The following is a 26,951-nucleotide window of genomic DNA, read 5'->3' on the forward strand; positions in this document are numbered from 1 at the left end:
CACCTTTCTTGCCATCAGACTCCAGCCTGTTACAGCACATTGCCATGCAAATAGTACAGTGACATCAGGATTTCTTCTAATAAAAATTTTGCAACAAAGGACTTCATGGCCCTTCATATGGTCCTTACTTGGAATAGTCTTCTACTAAAGCAAGGACTTTTTCTTGGAGAAGGAGGGATTTTGCTCATTTAATCATTACAGAATTGTTCACTAACTACTAATATTCTTTATAACATCAGTGCCATGTTTTGGAACAGGTTTCTGATTACAGGATAGCTGTGGTGCTGCACAGGAAAACTGGAAAGAAGGATATGTGACATCTGTGAGAAAATAGCTAAAGAAAGTCATTTTTTAGAAGAGGCTACAATATCTAAACATTAAGCAAAAAGAACTTTGTCTCTTAATTTACATTCCATACACGCTATATTGTCTTAAAGTAATATAAATATTTTTAATACACTTGGGTTTCAAGTATACTGGTGTGAAGACCTATTATAAAGTTAAATGGAAAAAAGAAAAGAACATTAAATTCTTACCTGGAAGTGTTCAGTATTCAGTTTAAAACAGGATTACAATTCTAGTTTGAACAGCTCTGTATGAGCCTTTCCTGATTCCTTTGTTTCTCAGGATCTTTACCAATAGGATTGTATGCATAATTTGGTTACACAGGTGCAATATTTTAGGAGTATGATTTCTACTTCTATCTCATTGCACTTCATCACCTTCCTAAGTTATTCCAGAATTACTTGCATTGCCTCTCTTGAATGTGAATAGAACTTGTAAAAATATTTCTAGCCTTATCTAGAAGTCTCACATTCTAAAACAAGTAAACCAAACAGATCTAATCCTTATAGAAAAATAGGTTTATTGAACAAGTGCATGGGCAGGCATGAAAGAGTCTACTCGTACATTTAGTAGCCAGAAATGAAGAACCCTGTCTAGACTTTTTTTTTTAAATCAATGTCTAAGAAAATCATTTGAAATCTCAATGCAGTGCTGTTCATTTTTATTTATTTTTCCCCTAGCTTGTTATGTGTGTTATGTTCTGTCTTCCTAACATTAAGGTCCATCTCAAACATTCTCTGTCAAAAACAGAATCAAAAGAACATAGCAAAGTTAGCAATCAGAGTTAGATCCACATGCATCAGGTTAAAAAAAAAGGGAGAAGGGCAGAAATAAGCATGTCTAGTTGTTTCCTAGGGGTTCCCCATAGTTTGCATAGCGTTCATGTTCCAGGTCACTCAGCACATTTCTTTTCTTGCCAGGAGTTCCAGCCCCGACGTCAGTACGAGGGTAAGTTTGCAATTTGTGCAATTCTTGAGACAGTTTGCCCAGCACACAAGTACTCAGACTGGCACAGCGTTTGGAAATAGGTCTATCCAGGCTGCAGGGGGAAAAAAAAAACATGCCCAAAAGAAGAATAATCTCAAACATGCATGGTCATGCATTTCTTCCCTAGATAAATATATATAGTTAGGAAACTCAAAAGAAAAAAAAAAAAAGATATAAAAAATAATCTCTCCACATCACATTCCATGCAAGGAAGGTTCATACAAATGCAGTTAGAAAGAAAACACTATTTTTTTCCAATGAATTCATTTTGTTGATAAAGCAAGTTAATTAGCCTTTCAGATGCTCACAGTCAGGGGACAAAAAGATTTTAGTTTCCATGTATTCAGCATGCTGTTTAGTCTCTCATACATCACCATGCTTGCAATACAAATCCTGTTAGGATAACGCAAATGTTCTTGCATGCCTTTGCTCTAGGGGAGGAGAGTGGCGCTGCGTGCATTAGGAGGAACACCTCCCCTCTGCCAGGGACTTTCCATGCCTTACAACAGCATGCACTTTCACGACAGAGAATCCAAGAGTGATTGAATATCCTCTAACATTCCCACTAGGAAAACGTACCTTTTGCTGTCATATTTTATTATAACCCCCTCATTCAAGCTCAAATCGCCCTCCACTTTCAGTCGTAAGAGACAGATAGAAGCAGGTTAACTAGGTGGAAGCCATTCTCCTGATGCCATTGTTAGGATGTTTCTGCATTATCCTTTACCAATTAGGTGACTACAGCTAGCCATAACCCCACCCCCCATCCTCCCCCCAAAAAATAAGTTACTTGGCTTGTGGAGGGTCTGCTCAGATGGCTCTTGCTGGGTATCAAACACTAACACTGCTCAAGTGCCCTTCTTCTGCCCCAGGACCACGGTCCTTACCTGTTCCCCTCAGAGGCTTGCTCCAGTTCTTCTGCTGTCATCTGTATGAACTCTTTCACCAGTGCATTTAATAGTCTCCGGGCTTCATAGTCACTGAGCGTCACTCTGTCTGTTATGGACTCCAAGCCAGGTCTACGCAGAGGCAAGCAAAACAGGATGAATACAGCCCAGTCTGCTACAGAGAGCCATGCACAGGGAGCAGAGTTTGTCACGCCTTGCTCTGTGTCATTGACAGTGTCTTTCACCGGTGCGAATACGTAAATTGTGCTCATGCACAGCATTAGGTGGTTTATATACATAGTTAAGAAAAGACAGTATCATAAAGAGCATTAGAAGAAGCTAGCTTTTGGTAGCCCTTTCTCCTCCTAGGTCTCTAAAGGAGATTAAATATTTCCATACCATTCAGATCAAGCACTCAGCAACAGGACCAGCTTCTTACCTGACTGGAGCTGCTTGGAAGCTATCCATCTGGCACACGACCAAGGCATAAACAGCAAGGAAAGATGAAATCTTCAGCATAACCATGATTTCCTCTCTACAACAAAGAGGTACATCAAGCAATGGCTGTTTTCCAATCCCCTCAATCCTATAAGGTCACCATTTCCTAGCTGCAAGTAGCACAAATGCTAACAGCATTTCTTTTCAGTATTACCTTTTCACTGCTGTTGATCATTCCCATTTTGCTTTGGTTTTCTCAGAATTTTAAAATAACTTAGCGCTATTATGGGGGATAGAAATGCAGCTTTTTGGAGTTGAAGTTCTGTACAGCAGCATTCAACTTAATGCAGACTCTCTCTTAAACTGGCTGAACACACAGTCCTCTAACTAACTACTGCATACAATGTCATTCAGTGTGTCCATCACAAACGGGCAGTCACGGGAAAAGAGTTGGGGGAAGAGAGAGAGAGAAAGAGAGAGAAAAATGTTTAGCGTATAGCATTACTACTGTTAGCAGTTTCTCCAAAACTGCTTGCTACTTGGCAGTTAACACACTAATATCCCAGCTCAGGCTAAGCTACTTTCAATAAGCATTCCTATTCTGAAATCAGAAAAAGAGTAAGTTCTGTAAGAAAAGCAGTCACAAGAACAAAGCCCGCAGAAGACATTTTCATCGATTTGCTCTGAGGTACACCTCTGCTCCTCGAAGCACCGGCTTCTTCGGCTCAGATGAGCACCCCTGCGACTCCCCCAGGAGCTTCGCTTCTCTTAGCTCCCGGTTGCTGCCCCGCGACAGGGAGCCCGAGGGCCAAGTTCTCCCCCCTGCATACACACACACACACCCCTCAGGACCCGCACCTCCGCGAAGAGCAGCGCGTCGCGGCCCCGCGCAAAGCTCCGCACCCCGGCGCGGAGACGGAGACGGGACGCGGGGGAGCCCCCGGAGGACGGCGCTGCGGGAGATGCTGCGGGAGATGCTGCTGCTGCTGCAGCGCAGCGGGCAGGGCAGGGCGCGGTGCTTACCGGCGGTGCGGGGCGATGCGGAGCAGAGGCCGGTGGCGCCGCCGAGCCGCGGTGCCGCCCGCCGCCCGCCCGCCGCCCTTTATCCCCGCCGCCGCGGCAGCCTGCGTGGGCGCCCGCGGGGCCCCGCCAACCAATCGCCGCCCCCGCCGCCCGGCCCGGCGCTGACGTCATGCCCCGCTCCGTGACCGTCCCATTCACAAAAATCCGCCGGCGGCGGGGCCGGAGTGTGTGTGTGGGGGGGTCATTCACGGGCCGATCCCCGCCGCTCCCCCGGCGCCCCGACGGCTGCGTTCGGGCGGGAGGGGGCGGCCGGGGCGCGAAGCCGGGGCAGGGGCGCAGGGCAAGGACGGGAGGGGCGCCCCTCGGCAGCCCTACGGTCCCCGGCGGGGAGGGGGCGCAGCCCGGAGCTGCTCCGCGGAGCGAGGGGCCCTGGGCAGCCGCCCCTCGAGGAAATCCTCAGCACCACCGTCATCCTCAGCACCACCATCAGCATCATCCTCACCACCATCAGCATCCTCACCATCATCCTCACCACCACCATCATCCTCAGCATCCTCACCACCATCAGCATCCTCACCATCATCCTCACCACCACCATCATCCTCAGCACCACTATCATCCTCAGCACCACCATCATCATCCTCATCACCACGGCCACCGCAGTAAGGGCGCCTCTCCCGGGCAGGTGCACGGAAGGCACTCGGGGCGGGGGCCGGCGGTAGCGGATTACCGGGCAGCTGCCCGCCGCCCCATGCATCACCCGCCGAGGGCCCTTTGTCAGGGCGCGGCGGGGCTGCACCTGCCGGCAGGATGTTTGCCGAGGGGGCCGGGAGGAGCAGGGGGGCCGGTAGCCGTGCCTCTCGCGGCTCGTACCGCGGCCCCTCGCCGCCCGGGCCCCCGCGCACCGTGCCTCGGCTTTGGCAGCCGAGTGCGGGCCCCCGGGGGGGTGTTAGAGGAGCCGGGGGCGCGGGTAGCGCCTGGCGAGCCGCGGAGCAGGTGCCGTCGCGCTGTAAGGTTTTTTTGGCTTCGAAGTTTAAGGAGTAGCGCGGAGTCGCTGCGCCGGGCACCCGCTGGGGGCTTTCTCCTTTCCCTCGCCGCCCGCGGTCGCAGCATCCTCTCGGCGCCCCGGCCCGCAGAGCCCCGTGCCCAGCCCGCTCCCGGGGCTTCGCCCCTGCGGCTTCCCCGCGCTCGCTCGCCGGGCACCCCTCGCACGCCCCCCCGGCGAAGCCTCCTCCTGCCCCCCGCCCGCCCAGCTGGAAATTTCGTTGTAAATGGCACGTCTGTGGCTCGCAACGAGCATCCCTTCTAGCTAGCCTTTCCGAGGCTGCGTTTGCAAACAGCGGGTAGCACCTAAAGGAACGGTCGGCTTTGCTGTTTCAGCGTGACTTGGACAGCTCCACCAGCAGCTGTAAAGTGTGGGAACTTAAATGAGTGAACTTGCAGTCAGACACCTCTCAAACTGCACTCTTGCTTTCCCCTTCCTCTGTTAACAGTTAATCGTTCAGATACTTGCTTTGGGGATTTATTAACTTTGCACAGAACATTCCTCTTTTAACCTTACAAAAAATCCAGGCGACCCTGCTGGAATAATGTATTTCAGTTCTTCAGGGGGAAAACAAGTTGCATTTCATCTTTCAGTTGATTCAGTCACTCCAAGCGCTTCTCTTGCCAATGCAACTCAGCCGCGGGCTGGAGCCTGCAGGATGCACTGACTGCAGGATTTCAGCTGCCAGCATTTCTACTTCAGGCTTTCACAGGAAGAAACATAAATTTACAGCAACAGGTATTAATGCCAATAGATATAGTTTTGTGCACGTAAAGATGAAATAGTACTTGGATGTTGGCAAGCGCTTAGGCTGCTCCTTGCCAGAGCTAATGGAGGGACTCCCGGCTTGTTCTATTTTTTTTTTCCTCAATTATACGTCAGCTGGTCTCATCAGATCTATTTTCTTCTTGCAAACCTATCTTCTCTCATACGTAAGACAGAGAAGAAAATTTACAAAATAAAAAGAACTCCAAAGATCAGTTGGTCTATTTTAGAGAGCTGTCAAAAAGATGCAGAGTTCCCACAGGATAAAGCTCTCCTGTTGCTAAATGAATCCAAAACCAGAGGTTAAGTTTTCGTGGAAAAACTAGCACAAAGGGGTGCCTATGAGCACTGCACTAGGAAAGCAAATGATTAGGGAAACAAGGAACTTGTTCCGCTTTTTTTCATTGCCTGATAATATAGCAGGTAAAATAATCAGTTTCAAAAGAAATAAACTAAAGAGCTATAAAATATACATTTTTTAAGAAATCAGATTATCTAGTACATCCTACAGATCTGACTAAAAGGAATCTCTTCTCCTAATTTATTTAAGTTTTCAGGAAATAAGAAAAATCTGCCCTATTTTAAAGTGACTTTCTCACTTGATAGAACTTCTTACAATATTCTACTATTTTATGTTTTTTACCAATACATTTTAAAGTGCAACCATTTTTTTCTACTATACACGTTCCCATTATACCAACGAACCATAGACACTGCAGTGAGGTTCTTAAATGTTGCCAGGTGACACGCCATTAAACAAAAATATCACATTTATATATTACACTGCAATTTTTGTTCAATTATAAAAAGTAATTCTTCGAGATAGACAAGGCTGTGAGCTGCATAGCTAGAATTTCCATCCCCAAGTATGGTTCACACCTGACAAGAGAGGACTCTTCAAAAAGGAAGGGAAGCCAGGGATGATGCCACAACCCACAGATGCAGTAAGTTATTCCTGAGGCAGGAGAGCATCATTCACATCTCTCTGCTCTCTCTAAGCATGGTTTTCATAGCACCCAGCCAAACCTTTTGCAGATCAGGACATTTCATGATAAAACCAGCTATAAAAATCACATAGTCTTTATCTGTGTCTCTGCTTGTCTGTGTTTCATGTGGGTGCCTAGTCTAATTCAGCATCCTGTCTCTGTGAATGTCCAGAAAGCATTTCCACTTAAGCAGACTACAAACCATGCAGGGGAAAGTGTCTCCCACAAAAGTGTCTTTCTAATGTTTGATTGCAATCCATTCTGCAGAAAAAATACCTAAGCTGAGCCACAGTTAACCACGTCATGCTGTTGTAAAAGAAAGCTGTACAATAACAAGAGTATCATATTTAAGACCTGAAAGCTAATCCTTACACTCTGCTTGTTGCTGATAAGGTCTCAGCTAATGTACTCTGTTCAGGATAGCACAAGATAGCTCAAAAAGACTCAAGTAAAGTGGAGAAGTCCAGAAAAAAAAAAATAATAATAAAATAATAAAATAAGTCATTAGAAAGCCCATAACATGACTTAGGAGGAAGAAAAAAAGAAAAAAGGAAAAAGAAAAAAGAAAAAAAAAAAAAAAAGACACGAAGACTGGAGAAACAGTTAAAAAAAGGAAAGACTACAGAAAAGTGTGATACCAAAACCATAAATACTTGCCATGAGTCTACACACTGGTACTATATTCAAAACAGCAAAAATATATGTGCTTAAAAGTAAACAGGGGAGGGAGATGCCACACGTTGGAAAGACTGACACATTGAGATTAATGACATGTAATAACAGGTTGGATTGCAGTTACGGCATCTCTCTCACTGCAAGGTTGTATGGCATGGTAGTCTAACGTCTGTCAGGAGTGACATACATAGTTGATAAGCTCTGGGGATGGAACAAGATCAACTAAACTGCTCTCTTCAACTCTTCCATCTCCAGTTTCTGTGATTCTGTAAGTTTAATAGATAGAGACTTGTGTAAACTCTGAAACGTAACACCTCTATCATCCAAACTTTTGTTAGCGCTTGCTCTTGGAGATGTTACTTCCCTTTGATCTGATCCTTTGCTTAATTCTGCTCCAACGGCCTCCAGAAAGCCATATTCAGGTTTAGTGTGAGCTCACATAAAGCTTGTCCGCAAAAATATTTGACCGTCCTACAAATCTTGCAGTTTGGTTTAAATTTGGCCAAAACAATGAGAGCCTCTTTTTAGAAAAATGCAGTGCTTTAGTGAGAAACAGAACACTGACATATATCCCAACACTAAATGGTTTTCTTTTTAACAGACATCAAAATTCAGGGTGCTTCAGGAAGTACTTTCTCAAAAATGGAACTGCTATTCAGCTAATTACTGAGAAATCTATGAATCAGTCTGGAAGCAAATTCAGTTCTTTCAAAATGCCTTCGAAAAGCTCCCAGACTGAAATATGAAAGACATTTTAAACAGAAGATCAATGCTGGATTGTTTTAATCTCACTGAAACCTTCCTAATGAGCTTTGGCTTTGAAGCAGTTTCCCTGTATATATTCAAAATTCAGTGCAGAATAATCTTTTAAAACAAAGCGAGTCACACCATCCTGCACTGCAGTTCCCTTGCACAGGGAGAAGTGGGAGACTTCAAGGAAGCTGGCTATGGCTTCGCCATCTTCTGTCCTGCATAACCACAGCTCAGCCTCTGTGCAGGCTTGCAGAGGCTGCAGCCCTAGCTCATTCCACCTGGCAAGACCTCCATCCTCGAGAATTGGCAAAACTCAGCTGCACTCCAGCCAGAGCCAGTTCTGTCCCTGGTTGCAGCTCCAAAGCTCTGACAATGGAAATCCCTCAAGGGGAATTCTCAGCTCTCCAAATGCAGCCAGGGCAGACCTGCAGCATGACCAGAGCAACAAAAGGGGGACAGACTGCAGCGGAGAGTCTCACTCTGAAACTATTTCAGAATTGGCACCTGTTCCCACTTCATACGTTCTGCTGCTGAGATAAGAGTTGAACAAACTCCTTATCTGGAAAGCAACCTCAGAGCTGAAAACTAACCTCGTTAAGCAATAGCATTGTCATAAAACTTTGTTTGAATTGCTTACAAAAGTGCTACGCTACTATCTTATATGTCATCGGAGTACGTCAGCAAAAATCTGGTGAGAAACTATACTGTAGATCCTCAAGTTAATCCCATGTTTGTTCTTTACAAGACATAAGGAGCCTGGAAGATCTCATCTCATTATTACATTCTTTGTTCTGATAATACTGAGGTCAGATTAAGCCACAGTATAACTTAATGGTTTTATAAACCCATTCAGGGACCATTCAGTTGCCCCAACAATATCAGCTGCTACAGCTATACATCCTTGTTGATACCAGTAATGGCACCAGAATCAGGAGGACCAAATGCAATTGTCCCTGAGCTGGTTGTTTAATTGTTTGACTCTTAACAAAAGCCACTTGGGCAAAGATTTACCTGTACCTTTAGGTACTAGGTACCAAAATAAATCTCTCTACTTACAGTGCTGGTAAATAGTACATAAAGGAAAAAGCTATTATTATCATAATAGTTGCTAATCTACTTATATCGGAGTTTCTGGGAACCAGTAATCATATGAGAACATCAATTAAAAAGACATGCTTCTAACTGTTTGCATTAAATTGACCTAAGTATATTCTGAAAGATTAAAACATAAGAGCCAGCAAATAAAATATGCCAAAATTATTTTTAAAGGCACAATCTTTACACCACTATCATAGTTTTCTGCATCTGACCGACAACATAAAATGCTTCGGCACAGTAGAACTGTGATTAAGGAGATGTTGGTTTTCAGCCACCAAACATCAAATTCACAGGAGAAAACTTTAGATGGGTTGTTCTGTTTTAGCAAATCATAAAGTGCCATCATTATTACAGGTTTAGCTAAGAAGGTACTGTAATTCAGCATTCACTGAGATGAACAGGTATATATAACTATAGCATAGAGATATGCTACAAAGAGTTATGTAATTGTAATAGGTAATGTCTGCACATGACTCTAAACTTGTCAGTGGGCTCATGAAATTATTTTTGTCACCAAGACGCATGCACGTTTCACACATGCTGATATAGATTTCTTTCGTTTTCCAAAGTCTGCTTTAAACTGCAGCTGAGTACAGGTTTGTAAAATTTTTGATGGAACTTGGGAATGACTTCATTTTTCTCTCAAGGGTGTAACAGAGTTTCAATCAGGATCTTCATATTGTTAATGAAAGAACAGTCACATCTATGGGCATGTTTCTTCAAATTCCTTCAAAAGTCAAAGCTATGTAAATGCATAGTCATTCCCTGTCAAAGAATTGCTTTCTGCTTTTCTTGAGAAGACAGAAACGTAATCATCTGCTGTTACTCTACTGTCTCCTTACAGAATTTATGATGTGAAGTAATTGTAAATCTTGATGACCAGAATGTTTTAGAATTTAATAAAGATACATGCTTTAATGGGTTTCTTTACTCAGCCATCATTTTTTATAATTGAAATAAAAAAACCTTTACTCATCCTATGAGTTTGCTCATTTGATCATCAGTGATTAAGATGAGTAAAACCTTCCCAAAGTAGCAATTCAGCACACGCTACCCCCATGCTCTCGAAAGAATGAAAGAATGAAAAAAGAATCAGTCAGGAACTGGCAAGGAATCTGCCCTTGGACAGCCCAGTGGAGTCTTACATCCCTAAACCTCTGTTCTTAAGTGATTTCATCTGTCCACAATGGTTTATCACTTACTTCTGACAACTTTCAGTCATACTTATCCATGCTGTTCCTTTTTCCTCCATTTAATCACGCATCCTTTAGAGGTTCTCAGGTCTTTAATATTGGCTGATTGACCACCTTTTACATTTGGCTTGACCAAATCTGATTTTACAGCTCTGCAACGATGTTCTTCGGTTTCAAATCTCTTCTCTTACAGTGGATAGCACCACCTTGTTTACTCCATCACCAGGGCTAAATGCTACGGTAAGGTCAATTTTGATTGTTCTCTCCCCTGCTTGAAGATAACTCTCAAATCTTGTCTGTTTTTTGTTTGTTTGTTTTTCCTCCACATTAAATCACACAATTACAGAATCACAGAATTGTAGGGGTTGGAAGGGACCTCCAGAGATAACTGGGTCCAACCCCCCTGCCAAAGCAGGTTCCCTAGAGTAGGTCACCCAGGTGGGTGTCCATACAGGCCTTAAATATCTCCAGAGAATGTCCCTGGGCAGCCTGTCCCAGTGCTCCGTCACCCTCACCAGGAAGAAGTTCTTTCGCATGTTGGTGCAGAACTTCCTGTGCTCCATTTTGTGGCCATTGCCCCTTGTCCTGTCCCCACAAGTCACTTGAAAAGAGGTTGGCCAAACCCCTCTGTCTCCCACACTTAAGATACTTGTAAACATTGATAAGATCCCTTCTTAGTCTACTCTTCTCCACGCTGAACAGCCCCAGGTCTCTCAGCCTTTCCTCATAGGGAAGATGCTCCAGGCCCCATATCAACTTTGTGGCCCTCCGGAGATCCCTGGAGATCCCTGTCTTTCCAGGAGATCCCTGTCTTTTTTGTACCAGGGAGCCCAGAATTGGACACAGTACTCCAGGTGAGGCCTGGCCAGGGCAGAGTAGAGGAGGAGGATCACCTCCCTTGACCTGCTGGCCACGCTCCTTTTAATGCACCCCAGGATCCCATTGGCCCTCTTAGGCCAACCTGTCGTCCACCAGGACCCCCAGGTCCTTCTCCTCAGAGCTCCTCTCCAGCAGGTCATCCCCCAGCCTGTACTGATCCATGCGGCTGTTCCTTCCCAGGTGCAGGACTCTACACGTGCTCTTGTTAAACCTCATTTGGTTTTTTCCTGCCCATCTCTCCAGCCTGTCCAGGTCTCGCTGAACAGCAACACAGCCTTCTGGCGTGTCAGCTACTCCTCCCAGCTTCTTATCATCGGCGTAGTTGGTGACGGCAGACACTAGTCCCTCATTAAGGTCATCAATGAAGATGTCGAACAAGACCAGACCAGCACCAATCCCTGGGGAACACCGCTAGTCACAGGTCTCCAGCCGGACTCTGTGCCGCTGATCACCACCCTCTGAGCTTGGCCAGTCAGCCAGTTCTCAACCCACCTTACTGTCCACTCCTCTATCCCACACTTTCTCATCTTTGCTAGCAGCATGTCATGGGAGACAGTATCAAAAGCCTTGCTAAAGTCAAGGTAGATGACATCCACTGCTCTCCCCCCATCTACCCAGCTGGTGATGCCATCATAGAAGGCAACGAGGTTGGTTGAGCACGATTTCCCCTTTATGAATCCATGCTGATTACTCCTCATAACCTTATTCTCTTCCAATTACTTGGAGATGGCATCCAGAACAAGCTGCTCCAACACCTTTCCAGGGACAGAGGTGAGACCAACTGGCCTCCTGTAGTTTCCTGGATCCTCCTTCTTGCCCTTCTTGAAGACCAGAGTGACATTGGCTGTCCTCCAGTCTTCAGGCACCTCTCCTGTTCTCCAAGATCTTTCAAAGATGATAGAGAATGGTTTGGTGATCACCTCCGCTAACTCCCTCAGCACACATGGATGCATCTCATCGGGGCCCATGGATTTGTGTGCATTGAGCCCACTCAGACGCTCCCGAACCACTCCCTTGTCAACCAAGGGGGAGATCTCCACTTTTCAGACTCTTTCTCCCCCCTCCAGGGTCAAGGAGTCCCAGGGGGAAATCTTTGAAATAAAGACCAAAGCAAAGAAAGCATTCAGTATCTCCGCCTTCTCAGCGTCCCCAGCTACCAGGACACCCCCCTCGTTCAGCAGGGGACCCACATTATCCCTAGTCTTACTTTTACAGTTTACATACTTTAAAAAAAAAAAACAACAACAACAACAACAACAAAAAAACTTCTTATTATCTTTTATCTCTTTTGCAAGCCTCATCTCTAGGTGGGCTTTAGCCTTCCTTGTCGCATCCCTGCAGGCCCTGAAAACACTCCTATACTCCTCTCAAGAGGACAGGCCCTTTTTCCACATTTCATTGACCTTCCTCTTCCTTTTGCTCAGCCACATAGGTCTCCTGACCCACCCCCCAGATTTCCTACTCTTTGGGATGCACCGATCCTGAGCTTGGAAGAAGTGCTGTTTAAATGTTGCCCAGCAATCACAAGCACCCTTGCCTTCTAGCAATCTAGCCATAAGATACCCCCAAGTAGGTCAAGGCTGGCTCTCTGAAAATCCAGGGTAGCAATCCTACTTTTTGCCTTACTTCTTCCACCAAATTTGATCTTGAACTCCACTATCTCATGGTCATTGCATCCCAAACTTCACATCCCTAATAAGCCCATCCCTGTTGGTAAGAACAAGGTCCAGAAGCACCCCCTGCCTTGTCGGTTCCTCCACCACCTGCATCACAAAATTATCTTCAACACATTGAAGGAACCATTTGGACTGCATGTGCGGGGCCTTTCCCAACAGATATCTGGATAATTGAAGTCCCCATGAGAACCAGCACCTGGGATCGCGAGGCTACTTCCAGCTGCTTGTAGAAGGCCTCATCGACCTCATCGTCCTGATCTGGTGACCTGTATTACACCCCCACAACAGTGTCACCTATACCAGCCTGCCCCTTAATCCTCATCTGCAAGCTCTCCACTTGTTCATCACCCTCCCCCAGGTGGAAAGTCTAATTAAAGTCTATTTCTTGATTTACAGCCAAACATTTAGCCTTTTCTTCAGTATGTTTTTTTTTTTTTCTTCTCTTCTTAGGTCTTTCCTAAGGTTTTGTTGGTTTTGTTTCCTCTTCAGAATGCTTGCTGCCAAAATTATCAATCACCTGTCTTTTCTTTTCTGACACAGATGCTGTGGAAATCATGATCCTCCTTGTAACTGAGATTGTGATGACACCATATAATTATACACTGTATAATTGCATGGTGTGTTTGGCATATTAATGTTTTTACTCCCATGAAAATCAATATCATTTTCATTTTCCAAGTTAGCCCTGTGTAATTGTCTGTAGGCAGTGAATAAGCATTTCTCCCACAATTTTGAAGTTTGTTTTTCCGATCAACCAGTCTGTGTAGCTCTGTTCACCTGAATTTGCCGAGCAAAAGCGTTTGGAGACCTCCATTTTTATTATTTTTTTTTTAAATGTATGCACTTAAGTATGTTTGAATCTATCCATTTGAGTTCACGTGCTTCAGAACAGCTGCTCAAGCACAGTGAATTTTAATCCTTGGCCATTTCTCCTCATTCTGCCTCTGGCTGGAGCCAAGCTGAGGCTGAATTTCTTGCCCTCTTGTGAGAAATCTTAGGCCTCTGACCTTGAAATGCTGACATTTTTGCAGATATGGCCAAAATAATTCAAGACACCAGGCAGTATCATATTGAAAGGAAGGACAAATAAATAAGTGGAATGAAAAAATAAATTTCCAACAGTGCTCAAACCACTTCTTTGTATCCTGAGAAACTGGATGAAATTTTGGTATGGAAGGCTGTAATTAATACACATTTTACAGGCATTTTACAGCTAGGGCTGAGAAAGGTGCTGAGGCCTGTGGAACTGACTTCTCATTGCATGAAGATTTACCCAAAAATCAGAGTCTTTCACTGCACTGACCCATGGAAACCAGCACAGACTTTGGTCAAACCCCCCCAACCAGCCTTCAGCACATGACAACACACAGGCATCAGCAAGTCTGGCTGAGAAAACTGGATCAGCATTGCTGCACTTACCTTCAATAAAAGTTACTGGCATATTGTTCTGTAGTACCTAAGTGACATTTATCTTTCCTTCTCAGTCTGCCCATCCCAGGCAATTATGAGCAAGGACCGTCTCTAAATCTTGTTCTCCTATTAGACTTTATAGTGTTGTGCCCTATTCAGCAAGCACCTAGGTAGCCTGTCTGACTGCCATAAAGCCTCGCTGCTTTCTTGCAGCCAAAACACTGTACTTGGTCACTTCCCAGCTCCCCTCCTTGTTCCCCATTCCAGCCACAGTTCTTACCTCCTCTCTGTGTCCGCAGAGCAGTGGCCTTTGCTATGTTTGATTTCTTCACCACCTGCCTTCTGAGCAACATATGGGGCCCTCCTCAGCTTTCGTGCCATGTACTCTCAGGTCACAAATGCCACATTTGAAACAGAATGTCCCATCACAGAAGCGTACTGAGAATTAAGCATTGAATAGTTAGATTATCAAGTACGTATTTGATCTGTAATGTTATGAATTGTAATTAAGTACATGGGTATAAATTCTTTATCATTTGAGATGGCAGAATTCTTACAAATCTACAAAAAGAAACTAAATTAGAAAGAAAGGAAGAAAGATTGAGCTGGGAACACACGGTATAGAAATTATAACCTGGCAGTAATCCTCCTGTTGTGCCTAAGGTTTACTGCCAGTGTAAAGTTGCACTGATGGAATAGGAAAATCAGCGTGAGTGGAAACAAAGGGGAGTTTTCTATGAACTCTCTGGGCAGGCTGTTACGTCGCACGTCGGGTTTGCTTTCTTAGCTCTGCATTAAGCGATCCCGTGCTCTTCCAGCCCCCTTTCCCGAGGTATGGTCCCGCTGAGCAGCAACCGCGCTGGCTCGTTAGCTACCGGGGGCCTTCCCCCAGCGCGCAGCTACCCCGGGATGGGGGAAAACACCCCCAGCCGTGGGATTTTGCTTCCCCGGCGCCACATAAGCGGCTGTTGCTGTCGCAGGTGTGCGCACGGAGGCACCCTCGAGCAGCGAGGGCACTTTCATCCCACTCGGGTGCGCACCGCGGCGGGACCGCAGCCTCCCTCCGAGCCGCCCCCCGCGCCCCCGGGTCCGCCGGGTGCCCCCGCTCCGCTCGGTTGCGCTCCGCGGCTCCGGGGCCGGCTGACGCGTGGGGCGGCGCCGCCGAGGGCCAATCAGCCCAATGGGGCGGCGGGATGGGACGGGACGGGACGCGACGGGACGGGACGCGACGGGACGGGGCCGGGCGGCGGCAGGAGGAAGCGGCGAGATGCGGGCGGCGGCGGGGGACGCGGGGCCGGGAGAGGGCGGAGGGCGGCTGCTGCCACCGCCGCTGCTGCTGCTGCTGCTGCCGCTGGCGCTGCTGGCCGCGCTGGTGGTGCGGCAGCTGCTGAAGCAGCGGCGGCCGCCCGGCTTCCCCCCCGGCCCCGCGGGGCTGCCCCTCATCGGCAACATCCACGCCCTGGGCGCGGAGCAGCCGCACGTCTACATGAGGCGGCAGAGCCACATCCACGGGCAGGTACCGGGACCGGGACCGGGACCGGGACCGGGGTTAGGGCCGGGGGCAGGGAGCGGGGCCGCGCTGCGGGATGGGAGCGCGGCTCCCCCTGGCGGGCAGCGGCCCCGGGAGCATCCCCGGCGGGGCACGGGCTGGGGGGGCGCTGCTGGGAAGGGCCTCTAGGGGGATAGTCGGGTATCTGCTTGCAGTTTATGTGCATAGGCAGGGGGGTGCTTTGTTGTTTCTCAGCTGTTTCCTACCAGTCTGTTCTTACACGCTTCATGGAAAAAAAAAAAAAAAAAAAAAAAAATTGATCTCCTAGCGGGACATCAATGGGAGAAACAAAAGGATAGGGGCATCTCCTCGTTTCTTTCTTTCGTTTTGGCAAAAGGAAAAAGTAAAAGTGTTTCAAGGAAAGCATTCACCTGAACGGATTAGAAATAGGAAGGAAAATACATCATTAAATAAGCTCAGGTTTCCACTTGCCTGTAATGCTGCCTGCAGTTCTGTGCCCCTGCTGTTGCCAAAGATCCTGCAGAATCTGGGGGCGCTTGAGGGAGGCAGATCAGGATATGGGGAGCTCTGAAAAAGATCGACAAAATGATCTTTTATAAAAAAAGAAATGATCTTTTTTAAAATGACATTTTGTATTCAAGGAAGCATAATAAATAAGCTATGACTACAGTATGCAAAAATGACAGATGCTCTCAAGAAGTATACAACGAGTTTCTTCTCGTCACATAAAAAGAGCATTTGTAGCAGTGAAAAATTCAAGTTTGCTAAAAGGAAATAGTCTTCACAGAATGCATTACTAGACTAGTGCTCCTTAATTCTTCATATAATGGTGTCCAACCATGCTGAGATAAAGAAAAAATAAGGATTTGTGAAAGTAAAAAATACGTGATTTATAATGCTCAGAAAAGTATGGAAAGGGATATAGAATTTTAGTCTTCAGAGTTTAGCCTCATTTTAAATTTTTTGAACCGTAGGATAAATTTTTCATTTTGTTTATCCTGTATGTGCCTTCTGCAGGATGTATTGCACCTTTCTCCAAAGCATCTAGTGCTGACCACTTCTGGAAACAGGTGATGGGACTAGCTGGGCTATGCTATCATTTGTTGGCTGTCATCATGGCTCTCACATCTGTCATCTGATGGGTCTTGGGGAGCCTGTGCAAAGTAAGCTGGTGTCCAGTTTCAGAGACAGAAAGGACTAGGTGCAGCTTGGTTGTTTTCACAACTGACACCACTTCTACATCTGCTACTGCTGAGCGATGGAAGTCTTTGCGATAACTTGTAGCTTCTGTCGCAACGTCCATAACCAAATTAAGCTACTGGAATTTACCTTTACTAAGGAAGGGAGGAGAAACAGCTAACAACAGTGAGACTTCCCTGCCTTCTGTGGAAATAGTCTCACCAAATTAAGGAAGTAGCCAATACAAATATTTTATTTCTAGGTCTTTTATAGAAGATATACCTTATGCCTACTAATGTTAGAGGAAAAGATTTTTTTTTTCTGAATTACATACATTGTGGTACCTGACTCACATTTTCGTAATGACTATATAAAAGCATCCCTTACTGTGGAGGTCTCGTCGCGTTAGGTGCATTGCAAAGCAGAGTGTAGCATGGGCTAATTTACTGTATCATTTGACAGAGTAAACCAGCTCACAACAAACTCTATGATGCCACTATTGTATCACTAGTAGAACTCTCTGGTTACCTATATGCCCTACTGAAGTTATTATTATATTTATGAAGATTGTATTTTCCATTGAAGTTTAACATTGTTTCACTTTTTCATTAGTTGTTTTGCTTGCTTTTGTTATTTTTCTTAAGATTTGCTTGTAATAGCATTTATTATTTTTTTCTCCACAGATTTTCAGCCTTGATCTGGGTGGTATATCTGCTATTGTGCTGAATGGCTATGATGCAGTAAAAGAATGCCTTGTTCATCAAAGTGAAATTTTTGCAGATAGACCATCTCTTCCCTTGTTTAAGAAGTTGACAAACATGGGAGGTAAGTGCTAGTGTCTTCAAACAGAAATGCAGTTTTTGTCCGTTAGACTTCATTTGTGTTTATGATCACATAAACATGTGCATTAGCTGTTTTCTCTACTTTTTTGTTTGTTTTTTTAAATCTCATGAAACGCTTTTTTTTTTTTTTTCATGAAACACTTAATGCTTAAGATATCTGGAAAGGATTGTCATTCTTGGACTAAATTCCATAGCAAAATGTGTTTCATTTTTTTGTCTCCATGCTCTCTCCTCCCCACTCGGTTACTATCAGTTTCTGAGCCATTTTCTCTGTTCCCGGTGATCCTGAGTTTGAAGCATCTCTTAGTTTATTATTTGGCTATGAGTAGTGAAAGAATCTTCTGAAGTAGCTATACTTAGTACCCATTATTAGAACTCTTCAAATTGTTTAGGACATGTTTTACCCATTATTAGAACTCTTCAAATACATTTGAGGAACGTATTTTGTTACATCTTGTCTTTTGTGTAGACTTGGGCCTTTTAAGTAGGCAAATATGATTTCTGTGGCCTTCCTATTAAGATCTATATTAGATGGGCCTCTAACATTCAAATAAAGTTGTATGAGGAACTTAAGGAATTTGAGGAGTTTAAGAGCTGCAGCAGAAACTTACGTTCTGTGGTTAAATAGGTCAGTATTTCTCCTTGGTGATTCAATTTTGTGTTTTTTGTTTGTTTGTTTGTTTTTGTTTTCTGTCTTTTATGCTTGGCTTAGTAACATCTGTTTTGTAATAGCTGTTTTTCGTTGCTTTACACAGATTTCAGCCACATCATTAAAAATTGTACCCTGTTCCTTCCTTAGTTCAGTATTCTTTTTTTTTCTTTGCTTAGAGGGCTTAATTAACTTTACTGTGTTTAACTTGAGTATCTTAATTAACATTCAGGAGCTGTGTTGTCTTCAAAGATGTTTGTCAGAAGAAGAACTCTGATAAAAGATAGCTTTGATAATATTCAGTATTTGAATTCAAGTTTAATAGGAAGGATCTTTTTGATTTTTTCATTACCAATTTCACTTCTTAACTTTTGTTTATAGGATATGCTACTTTAATAATAAGTGAGTGAGAATTTCAGTGAAGAAAGGAAGATATGGGCTTTACTACGTGTTAGTATATGTGTTATGTCCCAGAAGGGCTTGTGTTTTGATTGCTAAAATGTTTTTTGTCTTGATGGGTATCAAAATACTCCTGGTGTACCTGTTGTCATTATAGTTGCGTTGCATTTTGCTGTGTGAAAGTACCCATAGCAGCTGTTCTATCTTAGTCCAAATTTTCACAAACACAGAATGTTTCCAAACAGATCAGATATGCCTCTACATAAGGATACGATGTCTGTTAACCTGCTTGCATAGGTTAGGCAAATGTTTGTCAGGAGTAGCTTAGGCAACTTTAATTCAACTTTGAGGCAGAGAGATTGTTTCAGTAATCATTTAATGGTTCATTCTATCGATAGTAATATACTCTTAGAGTGGATTGATATGTTAAATAATTCTATCATCTTATGGGGGAAAAATAAAGCACTGCATAAAATACTGTGTCAAAATATTTTTTCAGGCTTACTGAACAGTAAATATGGCAGAGGATGGACAGAGCATCGCAAATTAGCTGTAAATACCTTTCGAATTTTTGGATATGGTCAAAGATCTTTTGAACACAAAATTTCTGAAGAATCTGTGTTTTTTCTTGATGCCATTGATACATACAAAGGCAGACCATTTGATCTTAAGCACTTGATAACAAATGCCGTTTCAAACATCACTAATCTGATTATTTTTGGAGAACGTTTTACATATGAAGATACTGAATTTCAGCACATGATTGAGATTTTTAGTGAAAATATTGAATTAGCTGCTAGCGCTTCCGTATTTTTATATAATGCTTTTCCGTGGATTGGTATCTTGCCATTTGGGAAACACCAGCAGCTGTTTAAAAATGCAGCTGAAGTCTATGACTTTCTTCATGAGCTTATTGAACGTGTCTCTGAAAATAGGAAGCCTCAGTCACCTCGACATTTTGTAGATGCATATTTAGATGAGATGGACTGCAATGAAAATGATCCAGAATCTACATATTCAAGAGAAAACTTAATTTTCTCTGTTGGAGAACTCATCATAGCTGGGACAGAAACCACAACAAATGTTTTAAGATGGGCAGTGTTATTTATGGCTCTTTATCCACACATTCAAGGTAAGAATGCTGATATTTTGAGGAACTGATACACTTTCCAATTGCTGATTTAAAATGCTTTTTCAAAATAGTGAAGTTATCCATACTTGTAACTAAAAATGAAGGTTTGTATATATTACTGTACTTCATCATTTTCCAAATATACTATGGACAGATGTGCAAACCTGAGTTTATTTGCAGATGAAGATATCAAAATTGAAGCATTGATAGCATTGATGATAGTATCTTAGATTCTATTATTAAATTTTGTTTTAAAACTTTTTATGGAGCTTTGATTTTTTTTCCATAAATTATTTCTAATATATTTAAATTTAGCATTATGGTGCTTAATATTGGTTGGCAGGTGCACTAGGTCTATGTAGTAAAATAATAAAGAAATGCAAATATGTATAAAAATAATAAACTAAATAAAATGTAAAAACATCAGCAAAAATGTTTTGGATAACTGCTTAGGTACAATTTCATTTATCCTTAAGTGCCTCCACTCAAAATAGATGTAGGTGTCACAGATGTGTATATTTATACTTCTAGAAGAAAAAAAGCATTTCAAAAATATAAGATATGTTACAGACATTCTGAAGTAAGGCAGCACTAGATGTTTGAGTATCAGCCCAGCCACTTTGTGTAGAAGTTTGGATATTAGAAGTGAGTAGTAACACTTCTTGTTTCACTGCTTACAGTTTTGCTTTTCCTATCAAAATCTTAGAAGTGCTAAGTTCAACTAGGGACTTTCAGTATTTTGAGAAAAAGCAGCCTAGATGACTCAAACTTGGAAAGTTACTATTTATGCTTTGACCAAATAATATTGCTCTAACATCAATTTGAACACCATTATTTTAGATTAGGGATGAAACACTACCCATGTCTATAAGGATGTTAAGTTCTGCATAGGAACCAGATATCATTGTAAATGAAAGATTATGTTTTCTTCTCATGGTGGTGGGTATATAACTGCACCTTCTCATTTTCTCAGCTATATAATATATATATATTTTAAATTTAAATAAAGTGGACAAAACATAATTATTCTTTTTAAATTTGATAAACTTTTATATTTAAGGCAAATACAGCTCTATTTAAAAAACACACTGAACATTAAAATATGTAACAATGAAAACATGTCAATACCTGACTTTCAATAAACAGTAAAAAGCATTCAGATTAAATATAGAAAATTGATGCCAAAGTTTTTTTTTATTGCTGTTACAATAATTGTTTTTGGTTTCATATTCATTGAGCTGGGTAAAATATTTGGCTAAGTAGGACTAAAGTTTTCTCAGTGTCTTCTTACAGCCATAATTTCTTACATATTTTCTTATTTTCATTTGTTCAATGATTTTAGTTAGCTGATTAATTCATTGAACATGAGGTAACTGGTTAAAGATTAAAAATCAGGCAATTTTCATCTTCTAGTTTAGGATTAAAAGTAAGCTGTAGCAGGACTTGAAATGTTTTTTGTAAAAACTTTGATAGACATTCTAAGGAGAAATACCTACTTTCAGTTCACTGAGTACAACTAATATTATTTTGTGGGAGCTTAAAACTAAGATTGCTATTTTTAAACAAGAAGCATACTTCAGAGGTTTTAAAACAGAAGGGTCTAAAAAAATAAATATTGCTTATATGCTTCTAAGTTCCACTGATTCATCTTTATGCTCGACATAGTACAACTAGAAAGTCTACCAAAAAAAAAAAGAAAAAACATTCAATAAAATTTAAAAATATATTATCTGATTAAGGATACTTAAGGTTTAGGTTGCATATATAAATTCTCTATATTTTGCTGAAAAAACAGTATATCGAGTGCCATAAGTAATCGATAGGATAAGGTTAACTAAGAACATCCTTACTCCTCTGTTAAGAGCTGACCAAGATACTCATTCAATAGAGATCAGGAAAACGTAGTTTTATCTCTATATAACATTAGAGTTTTGTAGAGATCCATTTATCTAAAATAATTTTCTGATTGCAGATCTTATGATATAAAGTTACTGATTCAGAATTCAAATTCAGTTCACCTGCATAAAAATAAAGATTGCTATTACCTTATTACAATGTACACCAATACATCACGGCATTACAGAATGTATTTTCACTAAGCTGCTTCTCATCTTTGTATTTTTATGTGAAATGTTGTCACTTCAGGTTGAAGAACCTGGTCATTCTGGTAGAATTTTTCTGTCATTTCCCAGATTTTTACTATCAATCCCACATGAACTGTAAAAAAAAAAAAAAAAAAAAAAATCAATTTTGTTTTAGTTTGGAGCTTTTTGACAGTTTCAACAAAAAAGGTGTATTGGGGGGGGGGGGAGGGAAGAAAAGAGGTCTGGATGCCTTTGAGATTATTTAAATAATGACCTTATGCCTGTTAAGTTAATTTTTCAAATAACTTAAAAACAGAGACTGATTGAATTTGTTCCTTTTCAGTTAAATTCAGAATCTAGCTATAGCTGTCCCTCTTACCTGATACGCTACAATGAGAGTTATTTTCATTTCAAGAGTAAATGACTTTACACTATGACAATTTCAAAGAATCAGCAGAATTATACAAATGAAATCTTAAGTAGGTAATTTCAGTGTTATTTATGTCCACTCAGGTACTCTAGTACATTACTCAAGTACATTATCTTTGCAGTGTCATGCTTGTTTCCTTCATTTTGAAGAGCTCCAGAAATAAAGGTATCCCAAGTGAAAAAGAGTATGTCAAAGCATATTTTCACTTTTTAATAGTTGCTCTTTAAATTAAGATTACTGGTATATATGCTAAGAATTCCTACTAGCTAGAGGAAGAAAACAAGAGTCTAAATGCTTATAAGCTACTATATTTTGTATAAGGTATTTAATATTTCAGTATTCTTTTAAAAGTATGTTTTTAAGCTAGAAAATACGCAGAATATTATTCAATAAACAACTTGCTTTTATTCCTTTTCCTAACAGGGCAAGTTCAAAAAGAAATCGATTTGGTCATTGGCCCAAACAAAATGCCTTCTTTAGAAGAGAAATGTAAAATGCCATACACTGAGGCTGTTCTACATGAAGTTCTGCGATTCTGTAACATAGTTCCGCTAGGTATTTTTCACGCAACTTCTAAAGATACTGTCGTGCGTGGTTACTCTATTCCTGAAGGCACTACAGTCATTACAAACCTCTACTCTGTACATTTTGATGAAAAATACTGGAGCAACCCAGAAGTATTTTCTCCCGAGAGGTTTTTGGACAGCAGTGGGCAGTTTGTCAAAAAAGATGCATTTGTTCCTTTTTCACTAGGTATGAGCCATTGCTTCAACTATTCCTTTTCATAAATCTAGGAATGTACAGCAAGGAATTGATAGCAATTAATCAGGAATGGACAGCATGATATAAAATGTCCACAGTTCTGATGAAACAGCTATTTTAAAGCTATATTAAATATAATGCATTCTGGACATAGCAGATTTTTGAATAATACCCTTATTATTATATAAACTAACAAAAGAGACTGCATAGTATCCTTAACTGGGGAGTCTCTCTCTCTCTCTCTCTCTCTCTCTCTCTCTATATATATATATATATATATATATCATTGTAGTACCTAAATGCTCGTTGTTACATGATTAATGGAGATAGTCACTTGCTGTTGAATTCGTTACATACAGGTGATTTGCACACCCAGTTTTCAAATTTCAGCACTTCGGTCAGCACCAGAAATTGCAGGTATTATTCCAAATTACCTTGGGGGTCAGATTATAACACTGCTTTCTGCCCCCAAGGAAATATTCTTGGAGTCCTAAGTTATCTTTATAGGCATCATATGATGCTTCTAAAGGGGGACCATTTACCTCTCATATAATTAGCAACCTAAAAATTACTTGTTTAGCATAAGCTTACTGACTAGCTGCAGTCCATAAAAAGACGTACCCTGTGTAGAGGATTACTTACTTTACAATCTGAGATACACTTTCTCCAAGAAATAAATGGAGCCAAGACAATTTTCTTGGACTAGATGCACAACTTCTACATGGCTAAAGTTAGATGTAATGAATTCTATCTTTATTACATATTTTATTATGGTTATGGTGTGGTATTTTTTTTGTTGTTTTGTTTTGGTTATTCTACCTTATTACGTCTATGTTTTGTTATCCATTCATCTGTCTTACAAAACCACTATTTCCCTTAGAATAGAAATGACCATTCTTATTCAGTTTGTGTTTAAACATTAATTAATTAATTGTTTAAAGTGTTTTTTTTCAAACACTTTTTTTCCAATCCAGGAAGAAGACATTGTCTTGGAGAACAGCTAGCTCGAATGGAAATGTTTTTGTTTTTCACTTCATTACTACAACGATTTCATCTGTGTTTTCCTCATGGTGTGATTCCAGATCTCAAACCGAGGTTAGGCATGACATTACAACCACAGCCATACCTCATTTGTGCAGAACGACGATGAAGAGAAGTATCTAGACTGTCAGGTGGAATAAAATGCTCCAAGTTACAGCTGAGGAACCACTTGCCTTCTATGTCTAAATGTATTCATGTTGGAAGAACAAAAAAATTTAAGAACTTAAACTGTGGCTACATGTATTTGTACACAAGTTTATGTGTTGTTTTTTTTTTCTACTTTGTTTTCATATATATGTAAAAAAGCAAAAACATACAGCACATCCTGTGTCTAAAGTTGATATTTTCACTCCATATTTTTTAAAAAATATTTCTTTGCAAGCTATTTTACTTGAGAGGATATTTTTATAAACATGTAGTATATTGCTCCAAATTTTTTATGCTGCGATTTATCTATAGAAATCCCATACACACTATTCCAGCAAAGCAGTTCTTTATAATTCTCAATTACATTTACATTGCTAAAAAGGTTTTAAAGATACCTATTTAACTGTATGTAATTAAAAAAACAAACAAACTATTATTTCCAGCCTTGACAAACAAATTGACAATTAAAACGTTTTCTTCATTACTTCTCCTTGCCCAATCTTCCTAGTTGGTCTTCATTTTCTAGTGAGTCCGATAACCGTGTGAATTCACTTTTAAGATCTTTTATGGCTTGTTTCTCATTTAGTAACATACGCAAAGTGTTCCATTATTCCCATGCTCATGACAGTTACAGCAATCTTCTTTGCCAGTTTATTGCATTTCCAGACATGGGTCCTCCACTGCCTCCCTACACAAAGCATTATGTAATCATTAAGCTCTTCCTAAGTAGTCTAGAAAAAAGTATTTGTGTTACCAGTGCCACATGCAAATATGCTATAAGTCAAGAAAATAAGCTGATAATGAGACTGACAAGAAAAGAGACTTTTTTTTTTTTTTTTTTTTGAGGAGGGGCAATAGAGTAGGGTAAGGAGAAACAAGTATTTAAATGGATTTTAAACACAAGCTGTAAGCCCAAAAACTACTTCTACCAGCCTCATTTTTGATTCTGTTTGACAGCTATTGCTTTATGGTTATTGGTAGACATAAACTTAGAACACAGGTCCTACAGGAGAACCTGATACTCTGAATGTGGTGCACAAGTCTGCATTGTGTGGGGAGTAGTGGGACTTCAGAATAGAGTTCGGTGAAAAACACACACTGAGCAAACAGCTATTTATGAACATGGCTGAGTATTAGGCTTGCTGTTTATGCAGCTTTTGCTTTGACTCGGAGCTGTGGGAAAGTTCAAAGGCAGGAATTTGTCATTTTTCTTCTCACTTGATGTTTCTGGCTTATACTGAGTAGAAATGCTTCCTTTCTTTGGAGATAACAAAAGAGGAAGGTCAAATAGAGGTAATGACAGTCCACTTATATAATAGTCTGTTGACTTAAAATGCAGCAGGTCCAAATTAAATTACTTACCCTGTCAGAGGGTAGTCAGACTCACGTGTCCCACAGGGATCATCTGAAATGCGTATTTCTGGTGCTCTGAAGAGGGAAGGAAGATTATCAAATCCTCTTGCTGACCAACTGCTTTTCTGTAGAGATATAAGATTTCTAAAGAAAAAAAAAAAAAAGAAAAAAAAAGAGGTGTCAGCCTTCTTGCTGTGTATTTGACACACCATGGAAGTTGCAAACAATCTGCTCCTAAGATTTTGGCATACAGGGTGTATAGGGATGAGACAGCTGCTGAGGTTCTTAATACAGTTAAAACTGAGACTTTTCTGTTGTCAGCGTGAGTAGATGGTGGATACTTCTGAAGTGTTTATGTAAAAATAGTGTGATCTACAAAATGTAGGTCCCTTTAGCATGCAGAAAAATGGAATGGAAAAAAGAGTTTTCAGAGCTACAGTTCTGGACTTATGGGAATTCTGATACCCACTCACAGCTAGAGTTTTGCTGCTTGATATTTGGTTAGAACGTGTTTCAAATAATCTAAATTGAAGGGGGGAGGGGTTAAAAAATAATCAAGAGGTATTTCTTGTAGGGCTACACTGAAAACACAGCTGGCCAGTGATAATTCCCTTTTCCCTTTGAGAAATAATTCTTGGCTGGTCTTAAATCCATTTAATGAGAACTGTATTGATTATATGCCATTCTGGTTTCTAAATCAAAATACCTTATAAAAGCCTTAGAATATTAATGAAAACTGTTATGATTATCTGCCAATTTACAGTCTCGTTCAAACAATCGAATACATCTGACAAACTATCTTCTCTATAGCATTAGTTATGTTTCATTCAGTATCAACTTTTTTTATTATTATTATTTTCCCTCAGGTATCTGACTTAGAATTATCCTAATCATCCAATTTAATCATTTGAAATATTGACATATTAGTTTTTCCAGTCCTCTGCTATTTCCCCGTTACACCAAGACTGAATTGTAATGAACATGAGTAGACAGCTAGGTGCTGAGAATTCCCCAGTGAACATTTTAGAGTGGAAATATGTAGCATAACTGCCTGCTATTTATCATTCTTTTGGGATTAAAGCGTTTATTTTGTGTTAAAAATACATTGGTTAATTTTTTTTTCCCCAAATGCAGACCAAGTACTTCCTGCATAGTTTATCTTTTCATCATTTTTACTAGCATTGTTGCATTCTTAATACTTACATTATTCCCTTTAAGGAATGGTCGGTATTACTGAAAGGGTTTGGTGGGTATTGTTTTGGG

At 41.3% G+C, this 26,951-nt stretch overlaps 2 protein-coding genes across 4 annotated transcripts; one reads left to right on the top strand and one right to left on the bottom strand.

Moving 5' to 3' along the window:
* Positions 1-1,185: 1,185 nt before the first annotated feature.
* Positions 1,186-14,483, bottom strand: LOC309878561 (calcitonin; the record flags this gene model as incomplete). Of its 2 annotated transcripts, none has more annotated exons than XM_082761219.1 (4): positions 14,441-14,483; positions 2,659-2,754; positions 2,220-2,351; positions 1,186-1,384 (listed from the first exon to the last, which is right to left on the bottom strand). In XM_082761219.1, the coding sequence occupies exons 2-4, from the start codon at positions 2,742-2,744 to the stop codon at positions 1,186-1,188; spliced, it is 417 nt and encodes a 138-aa protein (XP_082617345.1). In that variant the 5' UTR covers positions 2,745-2,754; positions 14,441-14,483. The 2 variants fall into 2 exon arrangements, with proteins under 2 accessions (XP_082617345.1, XP_082617344.1); XM_082761218.1 differs by lacking the exon at positions 14,441-14,483 and adding an exon at positions 3,681-3,755.
* A 943-nt stretch (positions 14,484-15,426) lies between these two features.
* Positions 15,427-25,160, top strand: CYP2R1 (cytochrome P450 family 2 subfamily R member 1). Of its 2 annotated transcripts, none has more exons than XM_082762506.1 (5): positions 15,427-15,676; positions 17,533-17,674; positions 19,239-19,871; positions 22,809-23,138; positions 24,122-25,160. In XM_082762506.1, the coding sequence occupies exons 1-5, from the start codon at positions 15,428-15,430 to the stop codon at positions 24,295-24,297; spliced, it is 1,530 nt and encodes a 509-aa protein (XP_082618632.1). In that variant the 5' UTR covers position 15,427; the 3' UTR covers positions 24,298-25,160. The 2 variants fall into 2 exon arrangements, with proteins under 2 accessions (XP_082618632.1, XP_082618633.1); XM_082762507.1 differs by having other exon boundaries at positions 22,809-22,940.
* The last annotated feature ends 1,791 nt before the right edge of the window (positions 25,161-26,951 follow it).

The sequence above is a fragment of the Aythya marila genome (genome assembly GCF_965140915.1).
Source record: "Aythya marila genome assembly, chromosome: 5".
NCBI classification, from domain to species: Eukaryota; Metazoa; Chordata; class Aves; order Anseriformes; family Anatidae; genus Aythya; species Aythya marila.

What these genes read in the sequence shown, in the direction of transcription:
- CYP2R1 (XM_082762506.1), top strand. Translation starts at nt 15,428, where the DNA reads ATGCGGGCGGCGGCGGGGGACGCGGGGCCGGGAGAGGGCGGAGGGCGG. An exon ending in AGAGCCACATCCACGGGCAG is followed by an intron (nt 15,677 to 17,532) that starts GTACCGGGACCG and finishes TTTTCTCCACAG; the next exon opens with ATTTTCAGCCTTGATCTGGG. An exon ending in GAAGTTGACAAACATGGGAG is followed by an intron (nt 17,675 to 19,238) that starts GTAAGTGCTAGT and finishes ATATTTTTTCAG; the next exon opens with GCTTACTGAACAGTAAATAT.